This window comes from Salvelinus namaycush, chromosome 36 (assembly GCF_016432855.1).
Source record: "Salvelinus namaycush isolate Seneca chromosome 36, SaNama_1.0, whole genome shotgun sequence".
NCBI lineage: Eukaryota > Metazoa > Chordata > Actinopteri > Salmoniformes > Salmonidae > Salvelinus > Salvelinus namaycush.
Genome location: NC_052342.1, coordinates 22,984,115 through 23,008,072, shown reverse-complemented (window position 1 = coordinate 23,008,072; position 23,958 = coordinate 22,984,115). Strand labels below are relative to the sequence as shown.

Here is a 23,958-nt window from a genome sequence, read left to right as displayed (position 1 = left end):
ACAAAATTGGAAGGTCACAAAGAGGATGAGAGAGAGAGAGAGAGAGAGAGAGAGAGAGAGAGAGAGAGAGAGAGAGAGAGAGAGAGAGAGAGAGAGAGAGAGAGAGAGAGAGAGAGAGAGAGAGAGAGAGAGAGAGAGAGAGAGAGAGAGAGAGGGAGGGAGAGAGAGAGAGAGAGAGAGAGAGAGAGAGAGAGAGAGAGAGAGAGAGAGAGGGGGAGAGAGAGAGAGAGAGAGAGAGAGAGAGAGGGGGAGAGAGAGAGAGAGAGAGAGAGAGAGAGAGAGAGAGAGAGAGAGAGAGAGAGAGAGAGAGAGAGAGATGTGGGCTAAGTGCTTTTGGTGAGCTTACAAAATACCAAATCCAGGAAGTGCTTGACACAGAAGGCACGGTGGCTTTGACACTACAGTCTACATCCAAATGGGCACTCTATTCCCTAAATAGTACACTACTTTCGATCAGGGTGCTTAGCACTAGTTTTGACCGGGGCTCAATGGTCCTGGTTAAAAGTAACAGACTATATAGAGAATAGGGTGCAGTTATGGATGTAGCCTGTCTTTAAGGAAACACCACTTAGAGAACTTCTAAACTCATATAAGGCGCTCTAATGAGGATAGAAGTAAAACACATAATGCACGTGAACCAAAAGTAAGGCTGCGGTTCCGATCCCAGGCTCTCGCCGTCAACCATTGGGCAAAGAGGGCGAGAAGGCAGGCTTATCCAATCAAATAGTTTAGTGATGTTTACAATCATAAGTAGGGATTCATTATTTTTTTATTATAAGATATTTGCATGTTCACTGTGTGCAGAACAGTGTGGTATGATGCTCTAAGACAATACCATGTGATACTAGAAATAGGTTCATATTTTGATATCAAATTATATTTTGTGATGTAAACTTGAATCTCATACAAGCACTTAATAATAACATGAGAATAAAGTTTTGATTGGATTATTGATTGATTGATTGATTGATTGATTGATTGATTGATTGATTGATTGATTGATCGGGGCGAGGGGATGGAAACGGCAGCTTTTTACTCCAACAGAATGTGACTCATTACATTTTCATAAGATATAGGTTTGGTCTATCGATAAAGTCAAAATAAAAATGACTACTTTGGGAAATTATAAACCTTGCACAGTGCTCTTTATAGACAGCAGGTTTGGGGTCAATTCCATTTAAATTCCAGTCAATTCAGGAAGTACACGGAAATTCCAATTCTCTTCAATGGGGAAAATTTGGAATTGGAATAGGGTTGACTTTCTGAATTGACTGGAATTGAGATGGAATTGACCCTAACCCTGATAGACAGACATTCCAACTAGTGTTTTCCTCACAACAACAAGCCTTATATTTATTATTATTACCTATATTCATAACCTTCTCTGTAAGCTTCTCTTCTTGAAATGAAAATAAACAAAGGGATTTTTTTCTTATTTTTTTCTTATCTTGTTGTCTTTACAAAAGCTACACACACATTCTACCGGAATGTATCTATGGATTTGTTAGTTTTTTTTAATGCTTACTCTTTTCTACTGTTCTTCTTCTTCTCTTAAAAAGAAATGAATCTAGTCATCTAAAAGACGGCGTACCCCAAGAGTACAACAGTTTCCTTTCTCAGCTTCAGTCCCCCGCTCTGTGAGGGAACTTACTCTTTTCTCTCCTCCATTTTTCCTCCCCCTTGTTTTTTTTCTTTTTCTGGTAAAAGGAATGAAATGAAAGAGTGTGACACGGTCGTGGCGCCTTGGTCACCTGACCAGACGTGTCAGCTGATTGTGTTCGGGATGCACAGTCCGTCTGTCTGTCGGTCCCGTGTCCCCCAAAACAGTCTTCTGTTTGTTCAGTGGTCAGTTGGTCACCACGACAACGTAAGAAATAACCGTTACCCCACGTCCGACTCTGAACACGCTGGCATTTCTGCTGTAAACACTGACCTCTGACCTTTCACCTACATGTTCACTTCTTGACCTTTCACCTTGACCTCTTTTGATTCATATGTATATCTATTGTTTCATCATCATCAACTAAGTGCTTTATCTTTTTCTTTTCACAGAAGCCACAGAGAGATGCTATCGGTCTCTTGTAACGAGAGACAGATCCACACCACCTTGTATACCACTACAGCTTTCTATTCACAATACCCTAGAACCATTTTTTAAACATATATACTTTAGCTTTATACTGTATACTCAGATATCATTGTTCTATAAGAGCCCAGAAACACTGGTCTATACTGTAGATCTCCCTTGACGACATACCATACATAGACAGGCACTAAACTGAGGGGAAAACAGGAAATGACTAACTGCTCCTCTGTTCCCGTGGTGACCTCGGAACAGCCATCCGACCAATGAGAGGCAGTGATAACAGGGTCCAGGATCATCTTGTCCTTGATCATTGTCATGTCAATAGTTGTCTGTTAAAAAGTTGCTCCTGTTGTGTTTTTTGTTGTTGTTGCAGACAGCTGGAAAGCTTAGCTTGAGTTGACAGCTTGAATGGTTCCGGTTGAACCGCAGTTCCGAATCGGTGCTCTTGAACAGACCATAATATGACCTTGAAAGTGTCAAGAAGTGGTATCTTATTGGCAGTTGTGATGAAGTTTGGCTTATTTTGACACTTGTTCTGCTAAAGATTTCCTCCATTCACAGCGGTGGGTTGTATAACTAATCAACAACGTTACTCTTATAAGTATTATTATTCTCAAAACATTAAGTATAAGGTCTGATAAAATCCTTTTTGTGTTCTCTGGAATAGTAGAATGTCACAGTTTCTTTTTGCCCACATACTAATATTAAGACTCACAGCAGCAAGAGGACAATCTCGATCAAATCATCACAATTAGCCCTCTTGGTAGGAGATGGACTGGAAAGCAGGAAACGGTGAAATATAGAAGAGAAGGCCTCAAAAGTCCTACACTGTACTGTGTGTTTGTACAAGGGGGGTTGTGGTTGGTTGAGAAATGGAGAGGACTGCACTGAACTCCCGGGATGTAAATATTAAAAGAAGAGAGATAAAAATGGAAGATGTTTAAAAGGGGTTCCTAAGTGTTCCTAAGGAGCTGTTGTTTACATGACCCTCTCCATGGACATGGTTCTCAGTCCGTGGCCCTTGAAAGTCAAGGGTCAGGGGTCGTGACCTTGACAATGACCTTGAACTATGTAAAAGAAGTGATATGACCTAGACCTCCAACCTATGACCCCAAAACAACTTCCTTCCTGTCTAGTTGAACCGCTTTTTCCCTTCTCTCTGCAGGATGACATTGTTGTTGTTGTTTAGTCCCCCATCACTCCTTCCTCCCCTCTGGTTAGACGGTCAGAGCCGAGGGGAGGTGACATGGTTAGAGACATCCTCATCCCATGCTCTCTAGGAGAATCCCCAGGACTACTGCTCTCCCCTTCCAAATCCTCCTCTTCTTCCTCGTCTTCCTCTTCTTCCTCCTCTTCCTCATCCAACTTCCTACTACCGTCGAGGCCACTCTGTGTGTTCCTGATTGTGGTGGAGGCCCGGTTAGAAGCCTGGGGGTGGTGGTGGTCGTAGCGACCCTCGAGGTCCCCTTCCTCTAGTGTGAGGCCATTCTCCGTCCCCCTCTCCATCCTGGATGAGGCCCACTCCTCCAGGGGGGCCCGGTCTTCGGCCTCGCTCAGATACCTAGGATAGGACAGGATCAACTTTAGGAAGTGTTAACCATGTCATACACGTCATAAGTAGAAGAGTCTACTTGCGGACTGTGTTTTTTCCTATGCAAAGATTATAAGTTGCTCTGGATAAGAGTGTCTACTAAAAGCATCTCTTACCTCCACAGGGCCAGGGGGTTGGGGTCGGCCCGGGGTTGGGGAGGCCTCTGGGGCCCGTGGTCACCCAGGGCGCTGGGGATGGGGGCCCTCCTCTTACGCCTGGACTTGCTGGTGTGGTTGACCTGGAGGTGCATGGCCATGAGCTCGGCCGAGGAGGTGCGGAAGGGACAGAACAGGCACTGGTTGAGGGTATCCCCTGATCCTCCACCTCCTCCTGGTACTCCATCCTCCTCCAGACCTCCGAGCCCAGGGGAGGGGCGGCGGGAGAGGTCCAGGGGCTGGGACAACAACCCTCCTTCCTGGGAACCCCGAGGAGCTGACCCCCCTCCCTTCCGCTCCCTCCCATTAGCTGGCACCATACGGCTGGTGGTGAGCGGTTTGCGGCGGGACACTTTGGGCGCCTTTGACGGGGTTGGGGTGGGGGTGGACGTTGGTGACTCCCCCGTCCACCCTCCCTCCATCCCTCCCTGGTACAAAGCCCCCATCACCCCGGACAGATACCGGTACTGGCTCTCCAGATCTGCCTCTCTCAGTCCCGCCATGGCCTTCGCGTGTTCCCTGTCTCTCTGCTCGGGGAGGCCCAGGATCCAGGGCTGGTGCTGATTGTGCCTGGAGGAAGGCGTCTCCGCCGGGCCTCTGGTGGCCGAGCTGTGGTTGAGGCTCTGGGGCCGGCGCTGCTTGGACATCCCCTCCCTCCCCTCCCCCTGTGGAGCTCCCCCTCTGCCCAGGGAGGCGATGGTGAGGCCTGGGGAGGAGGCGGCGGATGAAGAGGCTCCCATGGTGTTCCTCTGTTCTCTGTGGTGCCTCTGGAGGTGGTACTTTAGAGAGCCTGACTGGGTGCCAGCGTAGTCACAGTGGGGACATTTATACGGTCTCTCCCCTGAAAGAGATACATAAACAAGTTGTGGTTATCAGGGCAATGGTACAATGGAGGAATGTCAGTAGATGGGTAGTAACGTTTGTATAATTATAATTCTGCTCAAAAACCCACATTTAGAAAAGACCACTGAACTAAAGATGGAGCAGCCCATCTGGCATTTTCCCAAACTTCACTATGGACAGTCTGTTTCTTTCCATAGAGAAAGGAAAAACAACAATTCTGCGGACCTTGAAGCCCGGATCTCTGCTTTAGGGCACTATTTTTGGCTGCCGTTAAGGTGACACTAGTGTCAAATGCACGTTAGTTTGCAATTTCGTCATGTAAAAACTGATGCACTGGCATTTTCCAGCCCTAACGCCAGGTTTGACAATTTACCTGTCTTATGTCAGCACTCTTGCTCTCAGATGGGAGGAAATATTTTAGGCGTGTCCTTAAACACATGATCCAAAGTGCTAATTTCAGGCAGGGTTGGTAGAGATATTTTAAGCCCAACCAAAAGCTGGTTCTAGTGGTAACACAGTTGGTTATGTCCTGAATCTCGACAGCAGAAAAACAGCCTATCCAGCTTTTGACTTTTGTTTAACCTTTATTTAACTAGGCAAGTCAGTTAAGAACAACATCTTATTTACAATGACTGCTTAGGAACAGTGGGATAACTGCCTTGTTCAGGGGCAGAACAGCAGATTTTTACATTGTCAGCTCAGGGATTTGATCTAGCAACCTTTCAGTTACTGGCCCAACACTTTAACCACTAGCCTACCTTCATCCCCCTTGGAACACTCCACAGAGCTGGGCTTTACGGAAAAGTGGCCAGAAAAAAGACCACTTAAAGACAAAAATAATCAAACACGTTTGGTGTTCGCCAAAAGGCATGTGGTAGACTCCCAAACATATGGAAGGTACTCTAGTCAGATGAGAATAAAATTTAGAATTTTTGTCAATCAAGGAAAACGCTATGTCTGGCGCAAACCCAACACCTCTCATCACCCAGAGAACACCATCCCCACAGTGAAGCATGGTGGTGGCAGCATCATGCTGTGGGGATGTTTTTCATTGACAGGGACTGGGAAACTGGTCAGAATTGAAGGAACGATGGATGACGCTAAATACAGGGAAATTCTTGAGGGAATTCTGTTTCAGTCTTCCAGAGATTTGAGACTGGGACGGAGGTTCACCTTCCAGCATGACAATGACCTGAAGCATACTACTAAAGCAACACTCGAGTGGTTTAAGGGGAAACATTTAAATGTCTTGGAATGGCCTAGTCAAAGTCCAGACCTCATTCTGGGCTTTGGGGTGGCCGGTAGCCTAGTGGTTAGAGTGTTGGACTAATAAACTGAAAGGTTGCGAGATTGAATCCTCGAGCTGACAAGGTCAAAATCTGTCTTTCTGCCCCTGAACAAGGCAGTTAACCCACTGTTCCTAGGCCATCATTGAAAATAAGAATTTGTTCTTAACTGACTTGCCTAGTTGAATAAATAGAAAAATCCAATTGAGATTCTGTGGTATGACTTAAAGATTGCTGTACACCAGCAAAACCCATCCAACTTGAAGGAGCTGGAGCAGTTTTGCCTTGAAGTATGGGCAAAAATCCCAGTGGCTCGATGTGCCAAGTTTATAGAGACTTGCAGCTGTAATTGCTGCAAAAGGTGGCTCTACAATGTTTTGACTTTGGGGGGGTGAACAGTTATGCACGCTCAAGTTTTCAGTTTTTTTGTATTATTTCTTGTTTGTTTCACAAGAAAAAATATTTTGCATCTTCAAAGTGGTAGGCATGTTGTGTAAATCAAATTATATATTGAAAATATATATCCACATTGAAGTCATGCAAATACTTAGAACAATGTGGACTGCAAACAGATTCAAAATAACATATTTAGCAAAGACGGGATAGGTCTACATTTTGCAATTTTGTCTGTAAGCTGTTTAACTAACTATAATGGACTAACATTGGAATTAGAGTTGATTCCAAGTCAATATGTAAAAGATCGTGAATACACAACTTGAAGCAACCACATATTCAGCCATGGAGCACTTTCTAATCGGCAAGGCCTCGACACACCCACAACACTTGTTATCTCATGAAAAGCACAACCCTTTCGCGGCAACACCAGCATCTGCGCCGATAATTGTGCTTTGTGAAAATAAAAAATATATTTCTTACACACCCCCGAACCTATAGAGCTACCGCCCAGCGCTTCGATTGACCATTGCATTAGGTTCATTAAAATAGTACCAATAGAGTACATGAGAGGAGACTATATGGATATTAAAGTATTAAATGAGGTTGTAGTTACACATTTCAAACAACAGATGGAGGTACTCCATCACAATCTAGAACCCTGACTGGCTTCAATTGTACTTAACTAGGCAAGTCAGTTTTGAACAAATTCTTATTTACAATGACGGCCTACCCCGGCGACACTGGGACAATTTTGCGCGCCCTGCTCTATCGGACTCCTGATCACAGCCAGATGTGATGCAGCCTGGATTCAACCCATGGACTGCAGTGACACCTCTTACACTGAGATGCAGTGTCTTAGACCGCTGCACCACTCGGGAGCCCCTACTAGAGTGACAAGGAGGACGTTCCATGTAATACCCCATCAGACTCAAACGGAAGTGTTGAAAGTAAATACTGCTAGTGGCAATTTACTGAAGTATAATTATTTACCAAATGAATTTGAACAGACAGAGCAGAGGATTGTGTCTAAGAATCAGCAACTTTAATAGTAGGAATTTAATGAATGGTGTATGCAGTTAATTAGATGTTAAGTCCCCAATATAGGGTTAGGGTTAGTTAAGGTTAGTTGAAGTTTAGTGTGCTAGAGTAGATTGTATTGTTAGTTATTATTTATCTGAAATCCAAAAGGATGTCTAGCCCCTTACTTCTAAGCCATTTTGAGATCTCATTGAACAGGTGGAAGCGATATGGAGACATTTCCACACAGCCAATCAGAAAGTGAGATAAAGTTATTACCATAACGCTTATACTGTATCTTATCCAATCATCTCAGATCTACAGGAGTGCCTAGGCCCTAGGTTGGATAGATACGCATAAGCGTCCTAGGCCCTAGAGTGTAGGGTTTAGGGACTAGGGGTTGATTTGAGATCCAGCCATTGTTAGGTGAGTTGGGTGGGGGGGGGGCTAGTGGCAGGCTCACCTGTGTGAACTCTCAGATGCACTTTAAGGTGATGGGAAGAGCGGAAAGCTTTACTGCAATAGGGGCAGTCTTTCACCCCCGTGCCTCGCACACGCTCCCTAGAGCTCACCGAAGAGCCTGACGAAGAGCCAGACAGACCATTCTCTCCTGGAGAGAGAGAGAGAGAGGGAGAGGATGGGGGGAGGGCGGGGAAGGGGGAGAGAGAGAGTGAGAGGACAGGACAGAGAAAGAGAGAGAGAAAGAGGGGGAGAGCAAGAGAAGAAGGGAGGGGGAAAGAGAGAGCAAGAGAGGGAAGAATGGAGGATAGATTGGGAGAGAGAGAGGGAGAAAAAGGGAGGGAGAGGAAGGGAGGGAGAATAAGAAAGACGGATCAGAGATTTGACAATGGAAGAAATTTAGCGAGTGATATTGATAGCTAATTGAGTTGCTAGCATCTACACTCACCCACTCTTTCTACAAGCTTTTTATTTGAGTCCTATTTTTCTCTAATGAAAATGTAAAACAAACGGAAGACATATTGGAGACGTTTTGTTGGGGTGAAGTCATGTCACCGTACCTTGGAACTGTGACATCACTGAGTGGAACCCTCCGACGACTGCTAGTTGATGCTGATGCTGAGATCCACTTTGAAGTTTGGACTCCTGTCTTCTTTCAGTACTACTTCCTCTCCCTCCTCCTCGTCCTTCCGCACCCCGGCTCCCCCCTCCATCCTCCTCTCCTCCCCCGGCGTGGCGCGGAGGGTGACCGTGGCTCTTCTGGGGCCGCTGGACGTGGACGCGGGCGTGCGCCACCACCTGCTGCAGGCTCCGGAACAGCTTCCCACAGTCGGGGCACTCCCATGGGGCTCCGGAGGACGGCGGCTCCTCCCGGGGATCCAGACCTCCAAGGTAGGCCCTGACCTGCTCAGATTCCCCCACCACGGTGCTCCTGGATGGGGCTCGGTGCTGCTGCTGCTGAGCCTGTTGAGCTGCTACCAGGCTACGAGCTACAAACTGCCACATGGCTATCTGGTCTCCTCCATCTGTTGTCTCTCTTCCTCCTCCTCCTCTTCCTCCTCCCCCGTTACCGTTCCCCATCTCCGCAACCTGAGCCACTGCCTGGAGTCGTTCCATGCAGCTGGCGCCGCCGTCGCTAGGCAACCCCAGGTAGCCTAAGATGGCAGATTTACTAGAGACTCCGGCGCCGTCCCGGTCGCCCCTTCCTCGCCCGCCTCTCCCCCCTCCACCACCACCACCTCCGCCCCCACCACGAGCCAGCAGGAGGCTGGAGTAGAGAGCGTTGAGGCCCTGGTTGGTGACTGAGCCTTTGGGCCCTCCTTGTTCAGCCCCGGCGCCAGGGGCCACCTGCCCCACCAGACCAGCCTTCAGGCCCAGCTTGTTGAGGTGCACCTGTAACAAAGTTTAAAAGTCACAACACATCTTCAATAGTTTGACACCTGCTATTACAGAATATGCTGACACACACACACACACTAGGTCACACACCTTCATGTGGTTCTTGAGGAACCAGGGCTCTTTGAAGCCACGCCCGCACACCTGACACTTGTGGTCCAGAGAGTCCTTGTGCTTCCTCATGTGGCCCTTCAGGAACCAGGACTGGGTAAAGCGCTGGCCGCATGTCTCACAGCAGAAGGCAGGCAGAGGGGATGCCCCTGGGGCCGGGGCTGTGGTTGGGGTGATAGTGGGGGTTGGCAGGGGGGCGTCTGGAATGGGGGTGGCGATGATGGTAGTGGTGGTTACAATAGGAGGGTGTCTGGGGATGTAGGGGGGCAGGGTGGGGAGTTCCACAGGTGGGGAGAGGGACAGGGAGGACAGGGAGGGGTGGCAGTCCTGGAGGTGTGCGGCGAGGCGCTCTTCCTGGCTGGCCGAGAAGGGACACAGGGTGCACTTGTATGGGTTGTGGAGGATCCGGACGTGGCGAGACAGCTCCGAGGCGGTGCGGAATTTACCTTTGCAGGCATGGCAGCGGAACGCGGGCGCTGCGACAGCGGTAGCTTTTTCCAAGATGATGGGACCCACACCACCCAGGCCGCAGGAGGAGTAGGGGGAAGTGAGAGAGAGAGAGAGGGGCACCTCCTCGGTCAGCAGAGGGGTCAGCTGTGTGCAGTCATCCATCAGGAACTGCTGGAGGGTCTGGTGATCCATCTGCAGAGCCTCCTCTAGGGCTTCACCGTCCCTGTCCTCCCCTCTAAGGCCCTGGGTGAGAGATCCAGACAGCGGGGGGCTCTGGCGGGGGCTGTAGTGGTTCTGCCCGACATCCTTGTGGTTCTGGTGGGTCTTGAGATGTGGCTTGGACCCCGTCCCAATGATGCTACCGGACGCGGTACCGGTCCGGTACAGAGCTGAGGCGCGGCGGTCCCTGTCTAGACTATGAGCGCGGGCGTGCAGCGACAGGATACTCTGAAAGCGGAACTTCTTCCCACACACCAAGCAGGGGAACTTGAGCCCAGCCACACCCCCAGAAACACCCACCATCCCAGGAATCGATCCTGACAGACTCCCCCCGTCCTTATGGAAGAGCTGGAGGTCCAGCTCATCACTACAGGTGGCACCCTGCTGCCCGGAGGACAGAGCCAGCTCCAGGGCCCCGAACCCTGAGAGAGGGGCTGACGATGTCGGAGTGGATGGAGGAGAGCTCTCCAGAGAGGGGCTACACACCTCCCGAAGACCCCCCGGGAAGAGAGCAATGGCTGGGGTGGGGGACAGAGGGCCTGACAACCTCTCTTCATCCTCCTCTTCTTCATTGTGGTGATTGAGGGGGAAGGGGGAGAGGGGGGAGTAGGGGGTGGTGTCTGGGGTGTCGGAGGTCGGGGTGTGGGACAGGGCTGTGGGACTGAGGGGGACAGGCAGGTCCAGGAGGCTGTGTAAAGGGGAGAGTTGGGAGCAAGAGTGAAGGGAGGCCAGGGGACTGTGGTCCAGAGATGGTAGTGTAGGGGGTGACTGGGGCGGCTCACAGGACAGAGCCAATACACACTCAGGAGGAGAATCCATTCTCTGAGAGAGAGAGAGAGAGAGAGAGAGAGAGAGAGAGAGAGAGAGAGAGAGAGAGAGAGAGAGAGAGAGAGAGAGAGAGAGAGAGAGAGAGAGAGAGAGAGAGAGAGAGAGAGAGAGAGAGAGAGAGAGAGAGAGAGAGAGAGAGAGAGAGAGAGAGAGAGAGAGAGAGAGAGAGAGAGAGAGAGAGAGAGAGAGAGAGAGATGATCAGGTGATGACATGGCAGTATCAGATTGAGAGAGAGAAAAATGTCAAATTGTCATTAAAGATCAACAAGGAAAGGACTTGATTTGTATGATTTTAAATCTTCAGAAAGAAAGTACAGGAGAGGGTATCAGAGTGGCAGTCCTTAACACTATCCATATCTGGATATTGAATTACATGATGCAAGGCAATGACGAACAGTTTGTTCTCATACTGCTTCATTGCTGGAGAGTATGGAGAGCGAATGAATGACATTTTATTTTCGTGTTAAATTGCTAGTTGGCAACCCATCCCTTTTGGGATTCATTTACACATAAACCAACTTTACAATAATTCACTGTGATGATTCAGTGATAATTCTTCCGGTGTTCTGTACAGAACTCACCAGTAGTATGTGTGATGCTATGCCATGCTTCAGTGTCTTGGCAGAGGGGGCCTCCTTTAGTGCTCTGAGAAACACACACAGTCAATATGTTATCACATATGTTGAAAAAATATGTTAAAACACACATATTTGACATTATAACTCCTCCTGCTGCATATTCCATTATACCGAAAAATAACATATTGTTCATCCATGTGGTGTGTGTGTGTGTGTGTGTGTGTGTGTGTGTGTGTGTGTGTGTGTGTGTGTGTGTGTGTGTGCGCGTACATGCGTCAGTCTGTCTATCTCTCTTTTTTACAGGTGTGTGTGTGCTTAAATGTGTAACAGTTGGTCACCTGTTTGATGTTAACTTAACCATATGTTTGATGTCTGTGTATATGAATGGGGGTGTGTGTGTGTGTGCGTGTTTTCATTTCACGGCGTGTGTGTTGTGTGTGTGAGCTAAGCGCACCACAGGACACGGACTGTCCCAAACAGGATGGGCGCGAGATGTGTTGACTTCCCCACACACCCTTCCTCTGTACTCATACAGTAGCAGCTTAACCTTTAAAAGTCTAAGCCTACTTTAACTAACATATGGAATTGTTTTAGGATGGTCATACCAATGATCATTTAGCAATTTGATTTAGAATTTTAGGACCCCTGTAAGTATTAAAACATATATTTTAATTTGAAACATTATTGTATAAAATATTGAATTTGACATTTACTACTATAGAAATGCACTGATGGCATAAATGGCAAAACAGACAGTCAAAAATAAATCATAAGGAATAAGGTTTTGAAGTGTATTTCCTATATCTAGGAGATAAAATAAAGCTCAGGAAATATTTTTGTTTTTTAGACACACATTCAACCCCTTTTTTCGGGGGGTGGGCACAAAACGACCTCCATACTTCCATAATTTAAATAAAAACGGTACCGGTTACATTCAGACGAGTCCCGTGACACTGTGGGGGTCGTATAGAGAACACCATTGTGTTCGTGAGAGTCTCTTTCCATAGAGTGATCGTAAAACATTTAAATGTGTTAACCCTCGCAAGGCTGCCGGTCCCTAGCCACGTCTAGGCTGGTGTGTTTACGGACATATTCAATCAATCCCTATCCCAGTCTGCTGTCCCCACATGCTTCAAGAGGGCCACCATTGTTCCTGTACCCAAGAAAGCTAAGGTAACTGAATTAAATGACTATCGCCCATTAGCACTCACTTCTGTCATCATTAGCACTCCACCCCACCTGTTACCCTAGACCCACTTCAATTTGCATACCGCCCCAAAAGGTACACAGACGATACAATCGCCATCATACTGCACACTGCCCTATCCCATCTGGACAAGAGGAATACCTATGTAAGAATGCTGTTCATTGACTACAGCTCAGCATTCAACAACATAGTACCCTCCAAACTCATCATTAAGCTCGAGATCCTGGGACTCGACCCCGCCCTGTGCAAATGGGTCCTGGACTTCCTGACGAGCCGCCCCCCAGGTGGTGAGGGTAGGTAACAACATCTCCACTCCGCTGATCCTCAACACTGGGTCCCACAAGGGTGCGTTCTGAGCCCTCTCCTGTACTCCCTGTTCACCCACGACTGCGTGGCCATACACGCCTCCAACTCAATCATCAAGTTTTCAGATGACACAACAGTGGTAGGCTTGATTACCAACAACGACGAGACAGCCTACAGGGAGGAGGTGAGGGCCCTCGGAGTGTGGTGTCAGGAAAATAACCTCTCACTTAATGTCAGCAAAACAAAAGAGATGATCATGGACTCCAGGAAACAGCAAAGGGAGCACCCCCCTATCCACATCGACGGGACAGTAGTAAAGAAGGTGTAAAGTTTTAAGTTCCTCAGTTTACATATCACCGACAAACTGAAATGGTCACGCATACAGACAGTGTGGTGAAGAAGGCGCAACAGTGCCTCTTCAACCTCAGGAATCTGAAAAAATGTGGCTTGTCACCGAAAACCCTCACTAACTTTTACAGGTGCACAATTGAGAGCATCCTGTCGGGCTGTATCACCGCCTGATACGGCAACTGCACCGCCCACAACCGCAAGGCTCTCCAGAGGGTGGTGCGGTCTGCACAACACATCACCGGGGGCAAACTACCTGCCCTAGAGCATCCGATGTCACAGGAAGGCAAAAAGATCATCAAGGACAATAACCACCCGAGCCACTGCCTGTTCACCCCGCTTCCATCCAGAAGGCGAGGTCAGTACAGGTGCATCAAAGCTGGGACAGAGAGATTGAAAAACAGCTTCTATCTCAAGGCCATCAGATTGTTAAACAGCCACCACTAGCACAGAGAGGCGGCTGCCTACCTACAGACTTTATATCATTGGCCACTTTACTAAATGGAACACTAGTCACTTTAATAATGCCACTTGAAGAATGTTTACATATCTCGCATTACTCATCTCATATGTATATACTGTATACTGTATCCTTCACTATCTATTATTTACTATCTATTGTATCTCAGCTGCTCTGTCACTGCTCATCCATATATTTTATACTTATATATTCTTATCCCATTCCTTTACTAGATTGTGTGTATTAGGATTTGTGGTGGAATTGTTAGATATTACCTGTTAGATACTGCTGCACTGTCAGATCTAGAAGCATAAGCATTTGTCCACCTTCAACCAGAGATGTGGAAGGCCGACAAAGACGGATGCGGTGGATTAAGATGCAGCCCATGCAAAAAATGGACTGGTTTTTAATTTTTATTATGTTACTTAGATTGACGCACAGGTATTATTCAGTAATGAACACACACTCACACAGACACACACACACACACATCTGAGCCTACAGAATCACAACCAACCACACACACAAATCTGAACACATACAACCACACAAATAACACAACCCACTGCATTTGAATGTTTACAAGAACAGACACCAATTATATGTCAGACATGTTTTCACCCGCAACTTTAGTAACAGATCAGAGAAGAAGCACTTGAAACACATGGTCGTATACAAGGTCATCATCATTATGGCTAAACAGTCTGTGTGTGTAGGTTTGTGTACGCTCTGTACGTCTGTGTGTTCATATATACTGTGTGAGTGTGTGTGTCAGCGGGCCAGGACCACAAAAAGCCAGTTGACATTTTAGCTCCGCCATAACAAACAGGGATATCACACCGTATCAATCATACTCTCTCTCTTCCTTCTCCCCCTTCTCTTCCCTCTCTCCTTCTTAATCCACCATTGTTGTTCCTTCTTTTCCCCGTCTCTCTTTCTTTCTTTCTCCGTTTCCCTCCCTCATTGTGATTCCATTCTCCTCCCATCCCCCTCTCTTTCTCTCTCATTCTCTCTCTCGCTCCCTCCTCCTTCTATTATTCACTAATTTTCTTTCATTCTCTCACTCCCTCTGTCTTTCTGTCCTGCGGCGGAGCCAGTTGGCATGGTGCCAGGGAATGCTGATATCAGCTGGTAGATTGGGGCCTGCCAAAATGGCGAGGAGAGAAAGAAGGGAAGAGGTAGACAGTGAAAGAGAGAGATAGAGAGAGAGGAGGGAGTTAGAAGAGAAAGAGAGAGACAGAGAAAGATAATGAACCATAACTGAATTAAAAGATCAGATGGTGATTTGATGGTGATGTGATTTGTCCTTTTCAAATATGAAAAAAGAGTCATGTAGATAGTGAACTGGGGTTTTGTTGTAGGTGGCTATTCATTGTGGTGAGGTGGAGATAGATGGCGGACGGTGTGTCTGTGTGTGTGTTCGTATGGTCTGATGTGATGGCATTATCATATGAATGTCTGTTGAATTGTTCTGTTGAGGAATGAGGAATGTGTGCTTGATCGGATTGCAGATTATCCCAATGGAACCGTAATAAAGCATACACTAACTGACTGATTACAAGAGTTGTGAAAGCTTAAAATTATACTCATGTTTTCCCTAGTATCAGGCAGACGCACACAATACAGTAAAATATTTAAATCACTACTGTGAATGAACTCATTTTATTGTACAGCTTGACAAGTGTTTGGGCCATATACAGTACATGTATGCAAGTATCAAAGATGTAATGTGCTCATATCACTACGACTGTGTAGGTACAGCGTGTTAACAACTCAGTATGTGTATTTGAAAGACTATATCTCAGTGCAGAAAGAATGTACAAATGTAACTATGTATAAAGTACACCTACTCATTCAAATGTTTTTCTTGAACCCTTGAATGAGTAGGTGTGTCCAAACTTTTGACTGGTACTGTATTTGTGGTTGTGAGCTGGACACCGCTCAGGCAAGTTCGTACATGGCCGTTACGATTCTTCATACGAGGGTGTGGATTCTAATGTATTTATAATATTGTCTAGAGGCTCATCATGTTTACTGAAGGCAGCTGAGAATCAGGATTTCTATGGATAGATGTTTGATAAAGGGGTTGTATGAGACTTCTGCATCTAGTTTCTTAATGGCCTTTGGGTACACGTTATAGTCAAAGTATGTCGGTGCGCGTGTGTGATAGAGTGTGTGTGTGTGCTGTATTGCATAAAGGCCCATGTGGAAGACTTTCGAGGGCCTGTATTCTTAAGTGGGTACGTTTTTGTACCTGCATTTGTAAGTGTGTGTGTGTCATTAAAGCTTACATGTGTCTTAGAATGAAGAGTTTGTGTGTGTGTACTGTAAGTACTTGTGTGAGGGCCGATGTTTTTAAGGGTGTGTGTGATCGATCCTGTGTCTAAGTGTGTGTTAGTGTGAAAGAGTGTCTGTCTGAGGGCGTATGTGTTTAAGTGTGTATGTGTTAGTGAAAGTGTGTGTGTATGTGTGTTCTCTCTGTGTGGTACAGTAACTCAGAGCCTGATGTGTTTTTTATCGCCGTGGTCACGCGGAAAAACTTCCCCACAGACGGGATTCATTTCCTGTATTTCACCTTTCCCTGAACCCCCTCTCTCCTTTTTACTCCCTCCCTCTAACTATCTGTATCGGACTCTTTCATTACCCTCCCTCCTTTGTGATGGGGGGATATCTGACTTCTCTGACTCAGTCTTCTGATTCTTGCCCCTTGGCCTCCTCTTCACCTCCTCCTTACCTCCTCTTCTACTCCTCTTCACCTCCTCCCCTCTTCTCACTCGGTCTTTCCCCTTCCACTGGGTGGTGATTAGCAGGACACAACGTAGAAAAAGTTTTTTCAACCGAAAAAAGCTAACATTTATGTCTAATGGACAGGACCCTGTTCTTGCCTCTTCTCCTTTTCCTCTTTATAGTTGTCATCCAGATGAAGGGAAGTATGCAAAGGGACATACGATTATGCAGAAGTAACATGTAGACTGAGTATGAACTGGAAGTGTAATGCTGTAAGCAGATGTTAGTGTGCATTAAAAACCTCAGATTCCTTAGCAGACATTCCATAGATGAGTCTCTCACTCAAGACTTCAAATGTGCAGATCACATCTCTATCAAGACATAACGCTTCATAAAACTATAGCAATTAGGCCAATCTAACCTCAAAAGTGTCCTTGTAACTTTTATGTGTTACAAGTGTTACATCTTCTGTAACATGAATGTGTGTGTCTTTCAGCTGAATCAACTGGTAGCTTGAGCCCCACTGGCCTGCTAGACCAGACAGATTCCATTACATCATGAATATTGACACTGTCTGGGAGACTGGGTGGTCAAGCAGCAAGCTGGCCTCTAGCTTATAGTAAGTTTATTTGTATTTATTTAACCTTTATTTAACAAGGCAAGTCAGTTAAGAACAAATTCTTATTTACAATGACGGCCTAACCCAGCCAAACCCTAACCCGGACAACTCTGGGCTAATTGTGCGCTGCCCTATGGGACTCCCAATCACGGCCGGTTGTGATACAGCCTGGAATCGAACCAGGGTCTGTAGTGACGCCTCTAGCACTGAGATGCAGTGCCTTAAGACGCCTGTGCCACTCGGGAGCCCCTTGTAATTAATGTCCCCTATAACAGGGGAACATACACTGACTTAAAGATTGGATCCCAAAGGGTACCCTATTCCCTATTACCACATAGGGTGCCATTTGGTACGCAAGCATATATTTCGCTCACCACACTTAGTCATCAGTTATGTGGTGCGTAGAGGCTACAGTTAAGATTAACTTAATTACAGTGTAATTACTAGTTACTTTCTCTCTCGGATGTGTTATCTCAGAACTTATGAAATTCTAACTCTAAGAGGTCTACTTGCACCATTACGGTTTCTTAGTATGCTACAAAAACATTTACAAGGTTTGAGAGCTGAAAATGATGATGGAATATGCTACTCTAAACTTGGTGAAGGGCTAAGAATTATTGCTTGTAAGTGTTTTAAATGTCACTAAGGAGGCCGAGCAGGTGTTTGTCTATCTATCCCACAGACCCTTCATGACCCAATTAAATCAGTCACTTGATTGGGTCGCTCCAAGAGATAGATAGATAGATAGATAGAAAGAGAGAGAGAGAGAGAGAGAGAGAGAGAGAGAGAGAGAGAGAGAGAGAGAGAGAGAGAGAGAGAGAGAGCATCTAGATGTTGCACCCCTAAAGTGCTGTTCTGAGGAGATGCACTGCATTAAATACATGCTCCGGGAACTTTGACGACTACTAAGTATCCTTTAAACCTCTCGCTTTGGGCTGGATGTGTCAAATGTGTAGTTCATACATGCATAATCTATGAGCAGAATTACAGTCTTCTCTCAATTAGTCACGAAATCCCTAGTTTGAAAGTGACAGTTTTTCTGGAAGCTGTCCCTCTATTTTACCCCATATGGGCCAGACCTCTAGCCATTCAAGTTCTAGCCAATCAGCTTCTGCCCCTTGCCATTTGACTGATTGCTAGCACATACAGCAGAACGAGAGAGTAATGACATGGTGCACATATCTGCACATATCCCAGCTAGCAATGAGGAATCGGCCCTCTTCCGGGGGGCTTGAACTGATTGAATCGGGCCGGAATCGGGTGTTGGGCTCGGCCCGGAATCAAAATGAATGACTGCTCAGAATTGGCCCAAGTACATCGGGCCGTTTCCGTCTACCGGAATTCAGCCGACTTTGCCGGCATTTTACCAGAATCCCCCCAGAAGCGGCCCGATGCAAATATAAATAAATGTATACAAAATTACCCGATTTAGTAATTTTAAATATTACTATTTGACATTTTATACATACAAATTATACCCATCCACAGAAAAAACATTTTGTGTCAGAGGAAACACCATACACCTGGTGAAGGTGTCAGCGTGCATGTGCCTGGCTCACCACAGGAGTCACTATAGCGCATGTGACAAGGATATCCCGGCCGGCCAAACCCTCCCCTAACTCGGACGACTCTGTGCCAATTGTGAGTCGCCTCATGGGTCTCCCGGTCGCGGCAGGCATGGGTCTCGAACCAGCATCTGTAGCAACGCAGTTTGCACTGCGATGCAGTGTCTTAGACTGCTGCGCCACTCACAAAGTTTTTAATGCTTATTAATTGACTTGTACAAAGTATCAAAATACTAAAATACTACACAGGACTCTTAAAGAATTTTGTTTAAATGTTAATTGTATTTTTTGATCATAGAAACAATGAGAAAATATGGAAAAATAAATAATGAAATGTTAATTATATAAAGCAGCCCGTGTAATCATCTGCCAGAGAGTAGCCCCAATCGGCCCGCGCCCAAAGTAATACATTTGGGCAAGATAACTCACACCGGAATCGGCCCGAGCCCCAAGTAATATATACATTTGGGCCTGATAACTCTCACCGGAATCGGCCGGAGCCCCAAGTAATACATTTGGGCCAGATAACTCACACCGGAATCGGCCTGAGGTCAATCTCCGCATCCGAGCCATAAGTAATACTGCCGAAGGCGGCCCAGACTCGGCCACATTACGTCGGCAGAGTCTGACTCTCAGCCGAGTGCCCCGACTCTCAGCCGGAATCGGCCCAGATCCACTGTGCTAGCTAGCTGGGATGTAACGTAGTACAACATTTTCAGGTACCACTTTTGGCTCTGGAGTTACTTTCAGAACTACTGGCTGAAATGTATACAAACGTTCTGCAGAATCTCTTTAATGTAGGCTTCAAGACGGTAAAAAGTCACCTTCCCATTGAATCCATTCCCCAATATTCTATCTAGATTTATAACAGCATCTAAAGATGACACACTCGTTCCCTCAAACTGAAACTTCTCCAAAAAGTATAGAAATGTGAAAGGATAAAATACATTTTAGGTTGCAGAAGCATGTTTATAAATTCATCTACATAGTTTGATTGAGGGGGAAATCAAAAACTACAAGCTGAAAATGTCAAAATGGACAGGAAGGGAATGGGTTACAGTAGCCTGTTAGTCTACCTTATATCACATTACAATAGTTTCAGTGTGGAATACAACTATTGTAGGTAGGGTGAAAACGGGACATTGTTCTGTGGCTGTGGGATTTGAAACGGCTGCGACCGGAGTGTCTTGTGCTACTCCAGTCACCGCAGATGACACGTCTGCCTCTTATCTGGAGAGGAATTTCCTCCTCGCCCTGTATGATGATGTGCGTCAATAACGTGCAACCATTTTCAGTCGTTCTTTCCCCCTGCCTTCTCTCTCGCGGCCATCTCAATTAAAAAGCCACAATAATGAAATAAATAACTATCAATAAACAATGCGCGGGTGCACAGCCTAAATACGTAATGTTCCCCCCCCCCCAAAAAAAACGCGTCCCGTTCGCAGCTGGTCTCCAGACATTAAGCTTGTAAAATATGATTTTAAAATCCTCTAAGTGAACATAGTAACGAGATTGTTTTAAATCTCAAAACCGTTGAGGAGTCACGGTCGTTGTCTATTCTCTGTTTGTCATGTAGCCTATCTATCTCTCCCCCATGCTTCATCCATTTTGTTCCTACATTTTCTATAACAAAAGATTGAAAGGGAGGAGATATAAGACATGAGTGTTGCGACGAGGGATCGGGGGACGAGAAAAGTGCCATCATGGATTTCATCTTGAATTTCGCTGCCAATCTCCCCCCTCCATCACCCTAAAACTAAATCAGACCTTCTCACATTATGTCTAGCTCACGTACGGCAGGTTACAGAAAATAATCGCCTATCTTATATCAACTTGCGTTTTCAGAATGTGATACAATGTTGCACGCAACACACTTGCTACTTTCTTGCGAAATAACTAGTCCGAAGAAGGTGAAAGGTAGCCAATAGCTACAGTGAAGCTCGTACTCATGAGAGGTGAGGCTAGAACAAGTTTACCGGTTGTAATAGTATAGCCTACGAATCGTCCAAGTAAATATAGTAGTAGGCTAGTGGGAGGACGATATTTAAAAAAAAACGTTTGGTAGAGTTGGATAGGTGTAGCCTAGCCTGCACACATAGATGCTACCTACATTTGGTTAAACTGGTCATTTTAAAAATGTGCCGTACGCAATGTGTCTCCAACAAAATAATAAACCTGTCTTAATGTCTCTGAATGGAATGTACTCGCGTTGCAGCTTTGTAAATCACACTGGAACATGTAGTTAACCAAAAAATATGTCCGCGAAGATCAAAGGATCTCGAGCGTTAAGACGCGAATCAAATATATGCTGCTTGATCCTGATATGCAATTTATTTTTGGCAAAACTGCGTTTTTATGTTTTAATGTGAACCAAACTCGATGCGCATGCATGGTTGAATGCAATTGCCATTTAGAGTACGATTTCAATAGGCCTACTTAGAGCAATACATCAAATATAGAACTTAATCAAAGTTGTACAATTTATAGGCTTTAATAGGCTACACTTGTGCGTTCACTTTAAGTGGACTTTTAGTGCACTTCAAACATAATAAAGTAATTTACAGTGTAGGCGAACATGTTATCCGGCATTGCAAGTAGGACATTTTAGGCCCCAAGTTATAGCTGAAACTATTCCATCATGATATACCGTAGCTTATAGGGCTATCGCATGCACAGTCGGCCACGCGCGCATATACAACACCGGCCTCATACATGACACAGTAAAGTGCCGAAGTGCTGCAACATACATGCAGCACACACACCACGCCACACAGAGTACAACACGCCAATCACTCTCAACAATCCACCCACTATACTAACGCATGGAGACTGCAAGGTGTAAACAAAATGCTAAGATAAAAATGGACGTAATAAGCTTCAATCACAGCAACTAACGTTATAGAATGATTACCCGAATGTGCCCCCCCCCCAAAAAAGTCGTCGCCACATATTTGTTGTTCATGAAGACAACAACATTCGCGATAAATACAACAATTTTTGAGAGGTTTTACTATAGTGCTACACAAACCGCAGCTCCATACCACCCTATATAAAAGTGCACATGTAAACGTGTGGATAGTATATATTGTAAATTAACTAGATATGTATGATGAAAGTAAGACTCTATGTACTTACGGGAAAGGCGGCGGGCGGATTAATGACACGACACGTCATGATTACGTTTCACTTGAATTAAATACATTACGAGTTGGGGGAAAAAATGGAAATCAGGGTTGTTGTATACAAGCATACGCCGTTTCCCCCCTCCCTTAGCTCACCCTCTTCTCCTCCCTTTCTCCCTCTCTCTCGCATTTTTTCCAAAGATCCATTTATTGTGCAGTAGTGAGTGAGTGAGTGAGAGAATAAGATAGAGAAAGAGAGAGAGAGGGGAGCGATGAGAGAGGGAGGGAGAGTGATGTAGGTTGCAAATGTAATTATAATCTCACAGCACCATTTTAGAACATTGACACGCGGGCGACAGTTCAGCTGCAGCCCAAAATAACGACACATTATAGCACCACTATCAAGTGGTCTCTATTTCACAGCATATATATATAAAAATAGCCTACATAAGTTTTGGGAAAAGTGTCTTATCGAAGTGCGTAAATGTTATAAAGTATGTGTTTGACGCGATGTATCCAAATGTTGTTTTGATAACCCACCCCGGAAGCGTGTGGTTTTAGAGTTACACAAGTTGAAAGAAGATTTGTATGGTTATCACTGTTTTATAACTGTTTTGGTTTACTCATTGTGTAAGTGACTAACAAGTGTCTTTCACTATGAATTGAAACAAAAGTTTCCCACCCAAAAGTATGGCTATTACTAGTTTTCATCATCATTCCAATCGGAAGTTTCACGTTAAACTCGGAATTTCTCTGAATCATGCTTCTATTCTAAATCACACCGAAGCACAACACGTGGGTAAAAGCAACTTCACCCCACGTGGGCTCGCGCTCCTGGAGGCACAGGTGCATTGCCTTTAACAGGCCACTCCATCACAATGCACCTCTCTAAGAGCATACCTGCACGGGGAGGCCGGTAGGCAGCGACTTCACCATCTGTCTGAGATGTTTTATTATCATGCCTATCAATAAAAACAGGTACTGGGGTAAGTTCTCTGCTACTATGTATAACAGTGTAATAATACCTATATTTAAAAGACAGGAGTCAAGATGACGTTCAATGGTGAGGTTGAACTTTATCCCTCATCACCCCCTAAGCACACACACACACACACACACACACACACACACACACACACACACACACACACACACACACACACACACACACACACACACACACACACGTGCACACACACGCACTCACACATGCACACACAGGAGTATTTTCATTCGTATTTCATTCACCTGATGTCCCCTTTAGGTCTAGTGGCCTGCCTCTGTAAATAGCCTCCTGACCATGTCATTTCTCCTGCTCTTATCACACAGCCCTCTTATTTTCTCACAAACCTATAGAATAGAAGATAATGGAATAGGATAGAATATTATTACTTATGTGTTCCAAGAGGGAACTTCAGTATATACATGAATGAAACCTGCTCTTGATTGTAAAATATTATATAAAAATGATTGACATTTACATTTTGGTCATTTAGCAGACGCTCTATCTAGAGCTACATACAGTAAGTGTATTCAACTAAGGTGTAGGTAAAACAACCAGATATCACAGTCATCGCAATGATCTATAATAGTAATACGAGTTATACATTTATATATATTTACTAGAGACGGTGCAGCTGTCTATGATAATCTACTATCATCTTGCCATCTATTGTGTTTGACTGTGATTGGCATATGTGCAGTACACATGTATTTGTTGTATGAATGGACGTGACTGTGTGTGTAGGTGTGTGTGTGTGTGTGCAGTCACGGCATATGTGTGTCTGTATTGTGTCTGTGTGATTGTGTGTCTATTTTGTATAGTCCTACGTGGGTGTGTGCGTTCACGGCATATGTGTACATGTTTGTGTCTGCCACAATGGCATCATCACCCACCCCTGATGCTTTGATTTTGTGTGTATGTGTGTGTGTGTGTGTGTGTGTGTGTGTGTGTGTGTGTGTGTGTGTGTGTGTGTGTGTGTGTGTGTGTGTGTGTGTGAGATACTTTGATTGTTTTCTCCGCTGCAGAAGAAACACACCAATTAATATGCAGAGAGTGACTGAGACAAGACAAACAAAAAAATACAGGCGGGGAAGAGAGAGCGAAAGAGTGAGAGAGAGAGAATGGATGGAGGGGTGATGAAATGAGAGATGAGGGAAAGAAGGTGGGAGGAGAGAAAGAGAGAGAGA

At 45.5% G+C, this 23,958-nt stretch overlaps 1 protein-coding gene across 1 annotated transcript; it reads right to left on the bottom strand.

Moving 5' to 3' along the window:
• Window positions 1-259: 259 nt before the first annotated feature.
• On the bottom strand, window positions 260-10,827 carry LOC120030488 (zinc finger protein 219-like). The gene is made up of 6 exons (XM_038975897.1): window positions 9,650-10,827; window positions 9,322-9,589; window positions 8,394-9,225; window positions 7,838-7,984; window positions 3,794-4,673; window positions 260-3,647 (listed from the first exon to the last, which is right to left on the bottom strand). The coding sequence occupies exons 1-6, from the start codon at window positions 10,825-10,827 to the stop codon at window positions 3,272-3,274; spliced, it is 3,681 nt and encodes a 1,226-aa protein (XP_038831825.1). The 3' UTR covers window positions 260-3,271.
• Window positions 10,828-23,958: the final 13,131 nt, after the last annotated feature.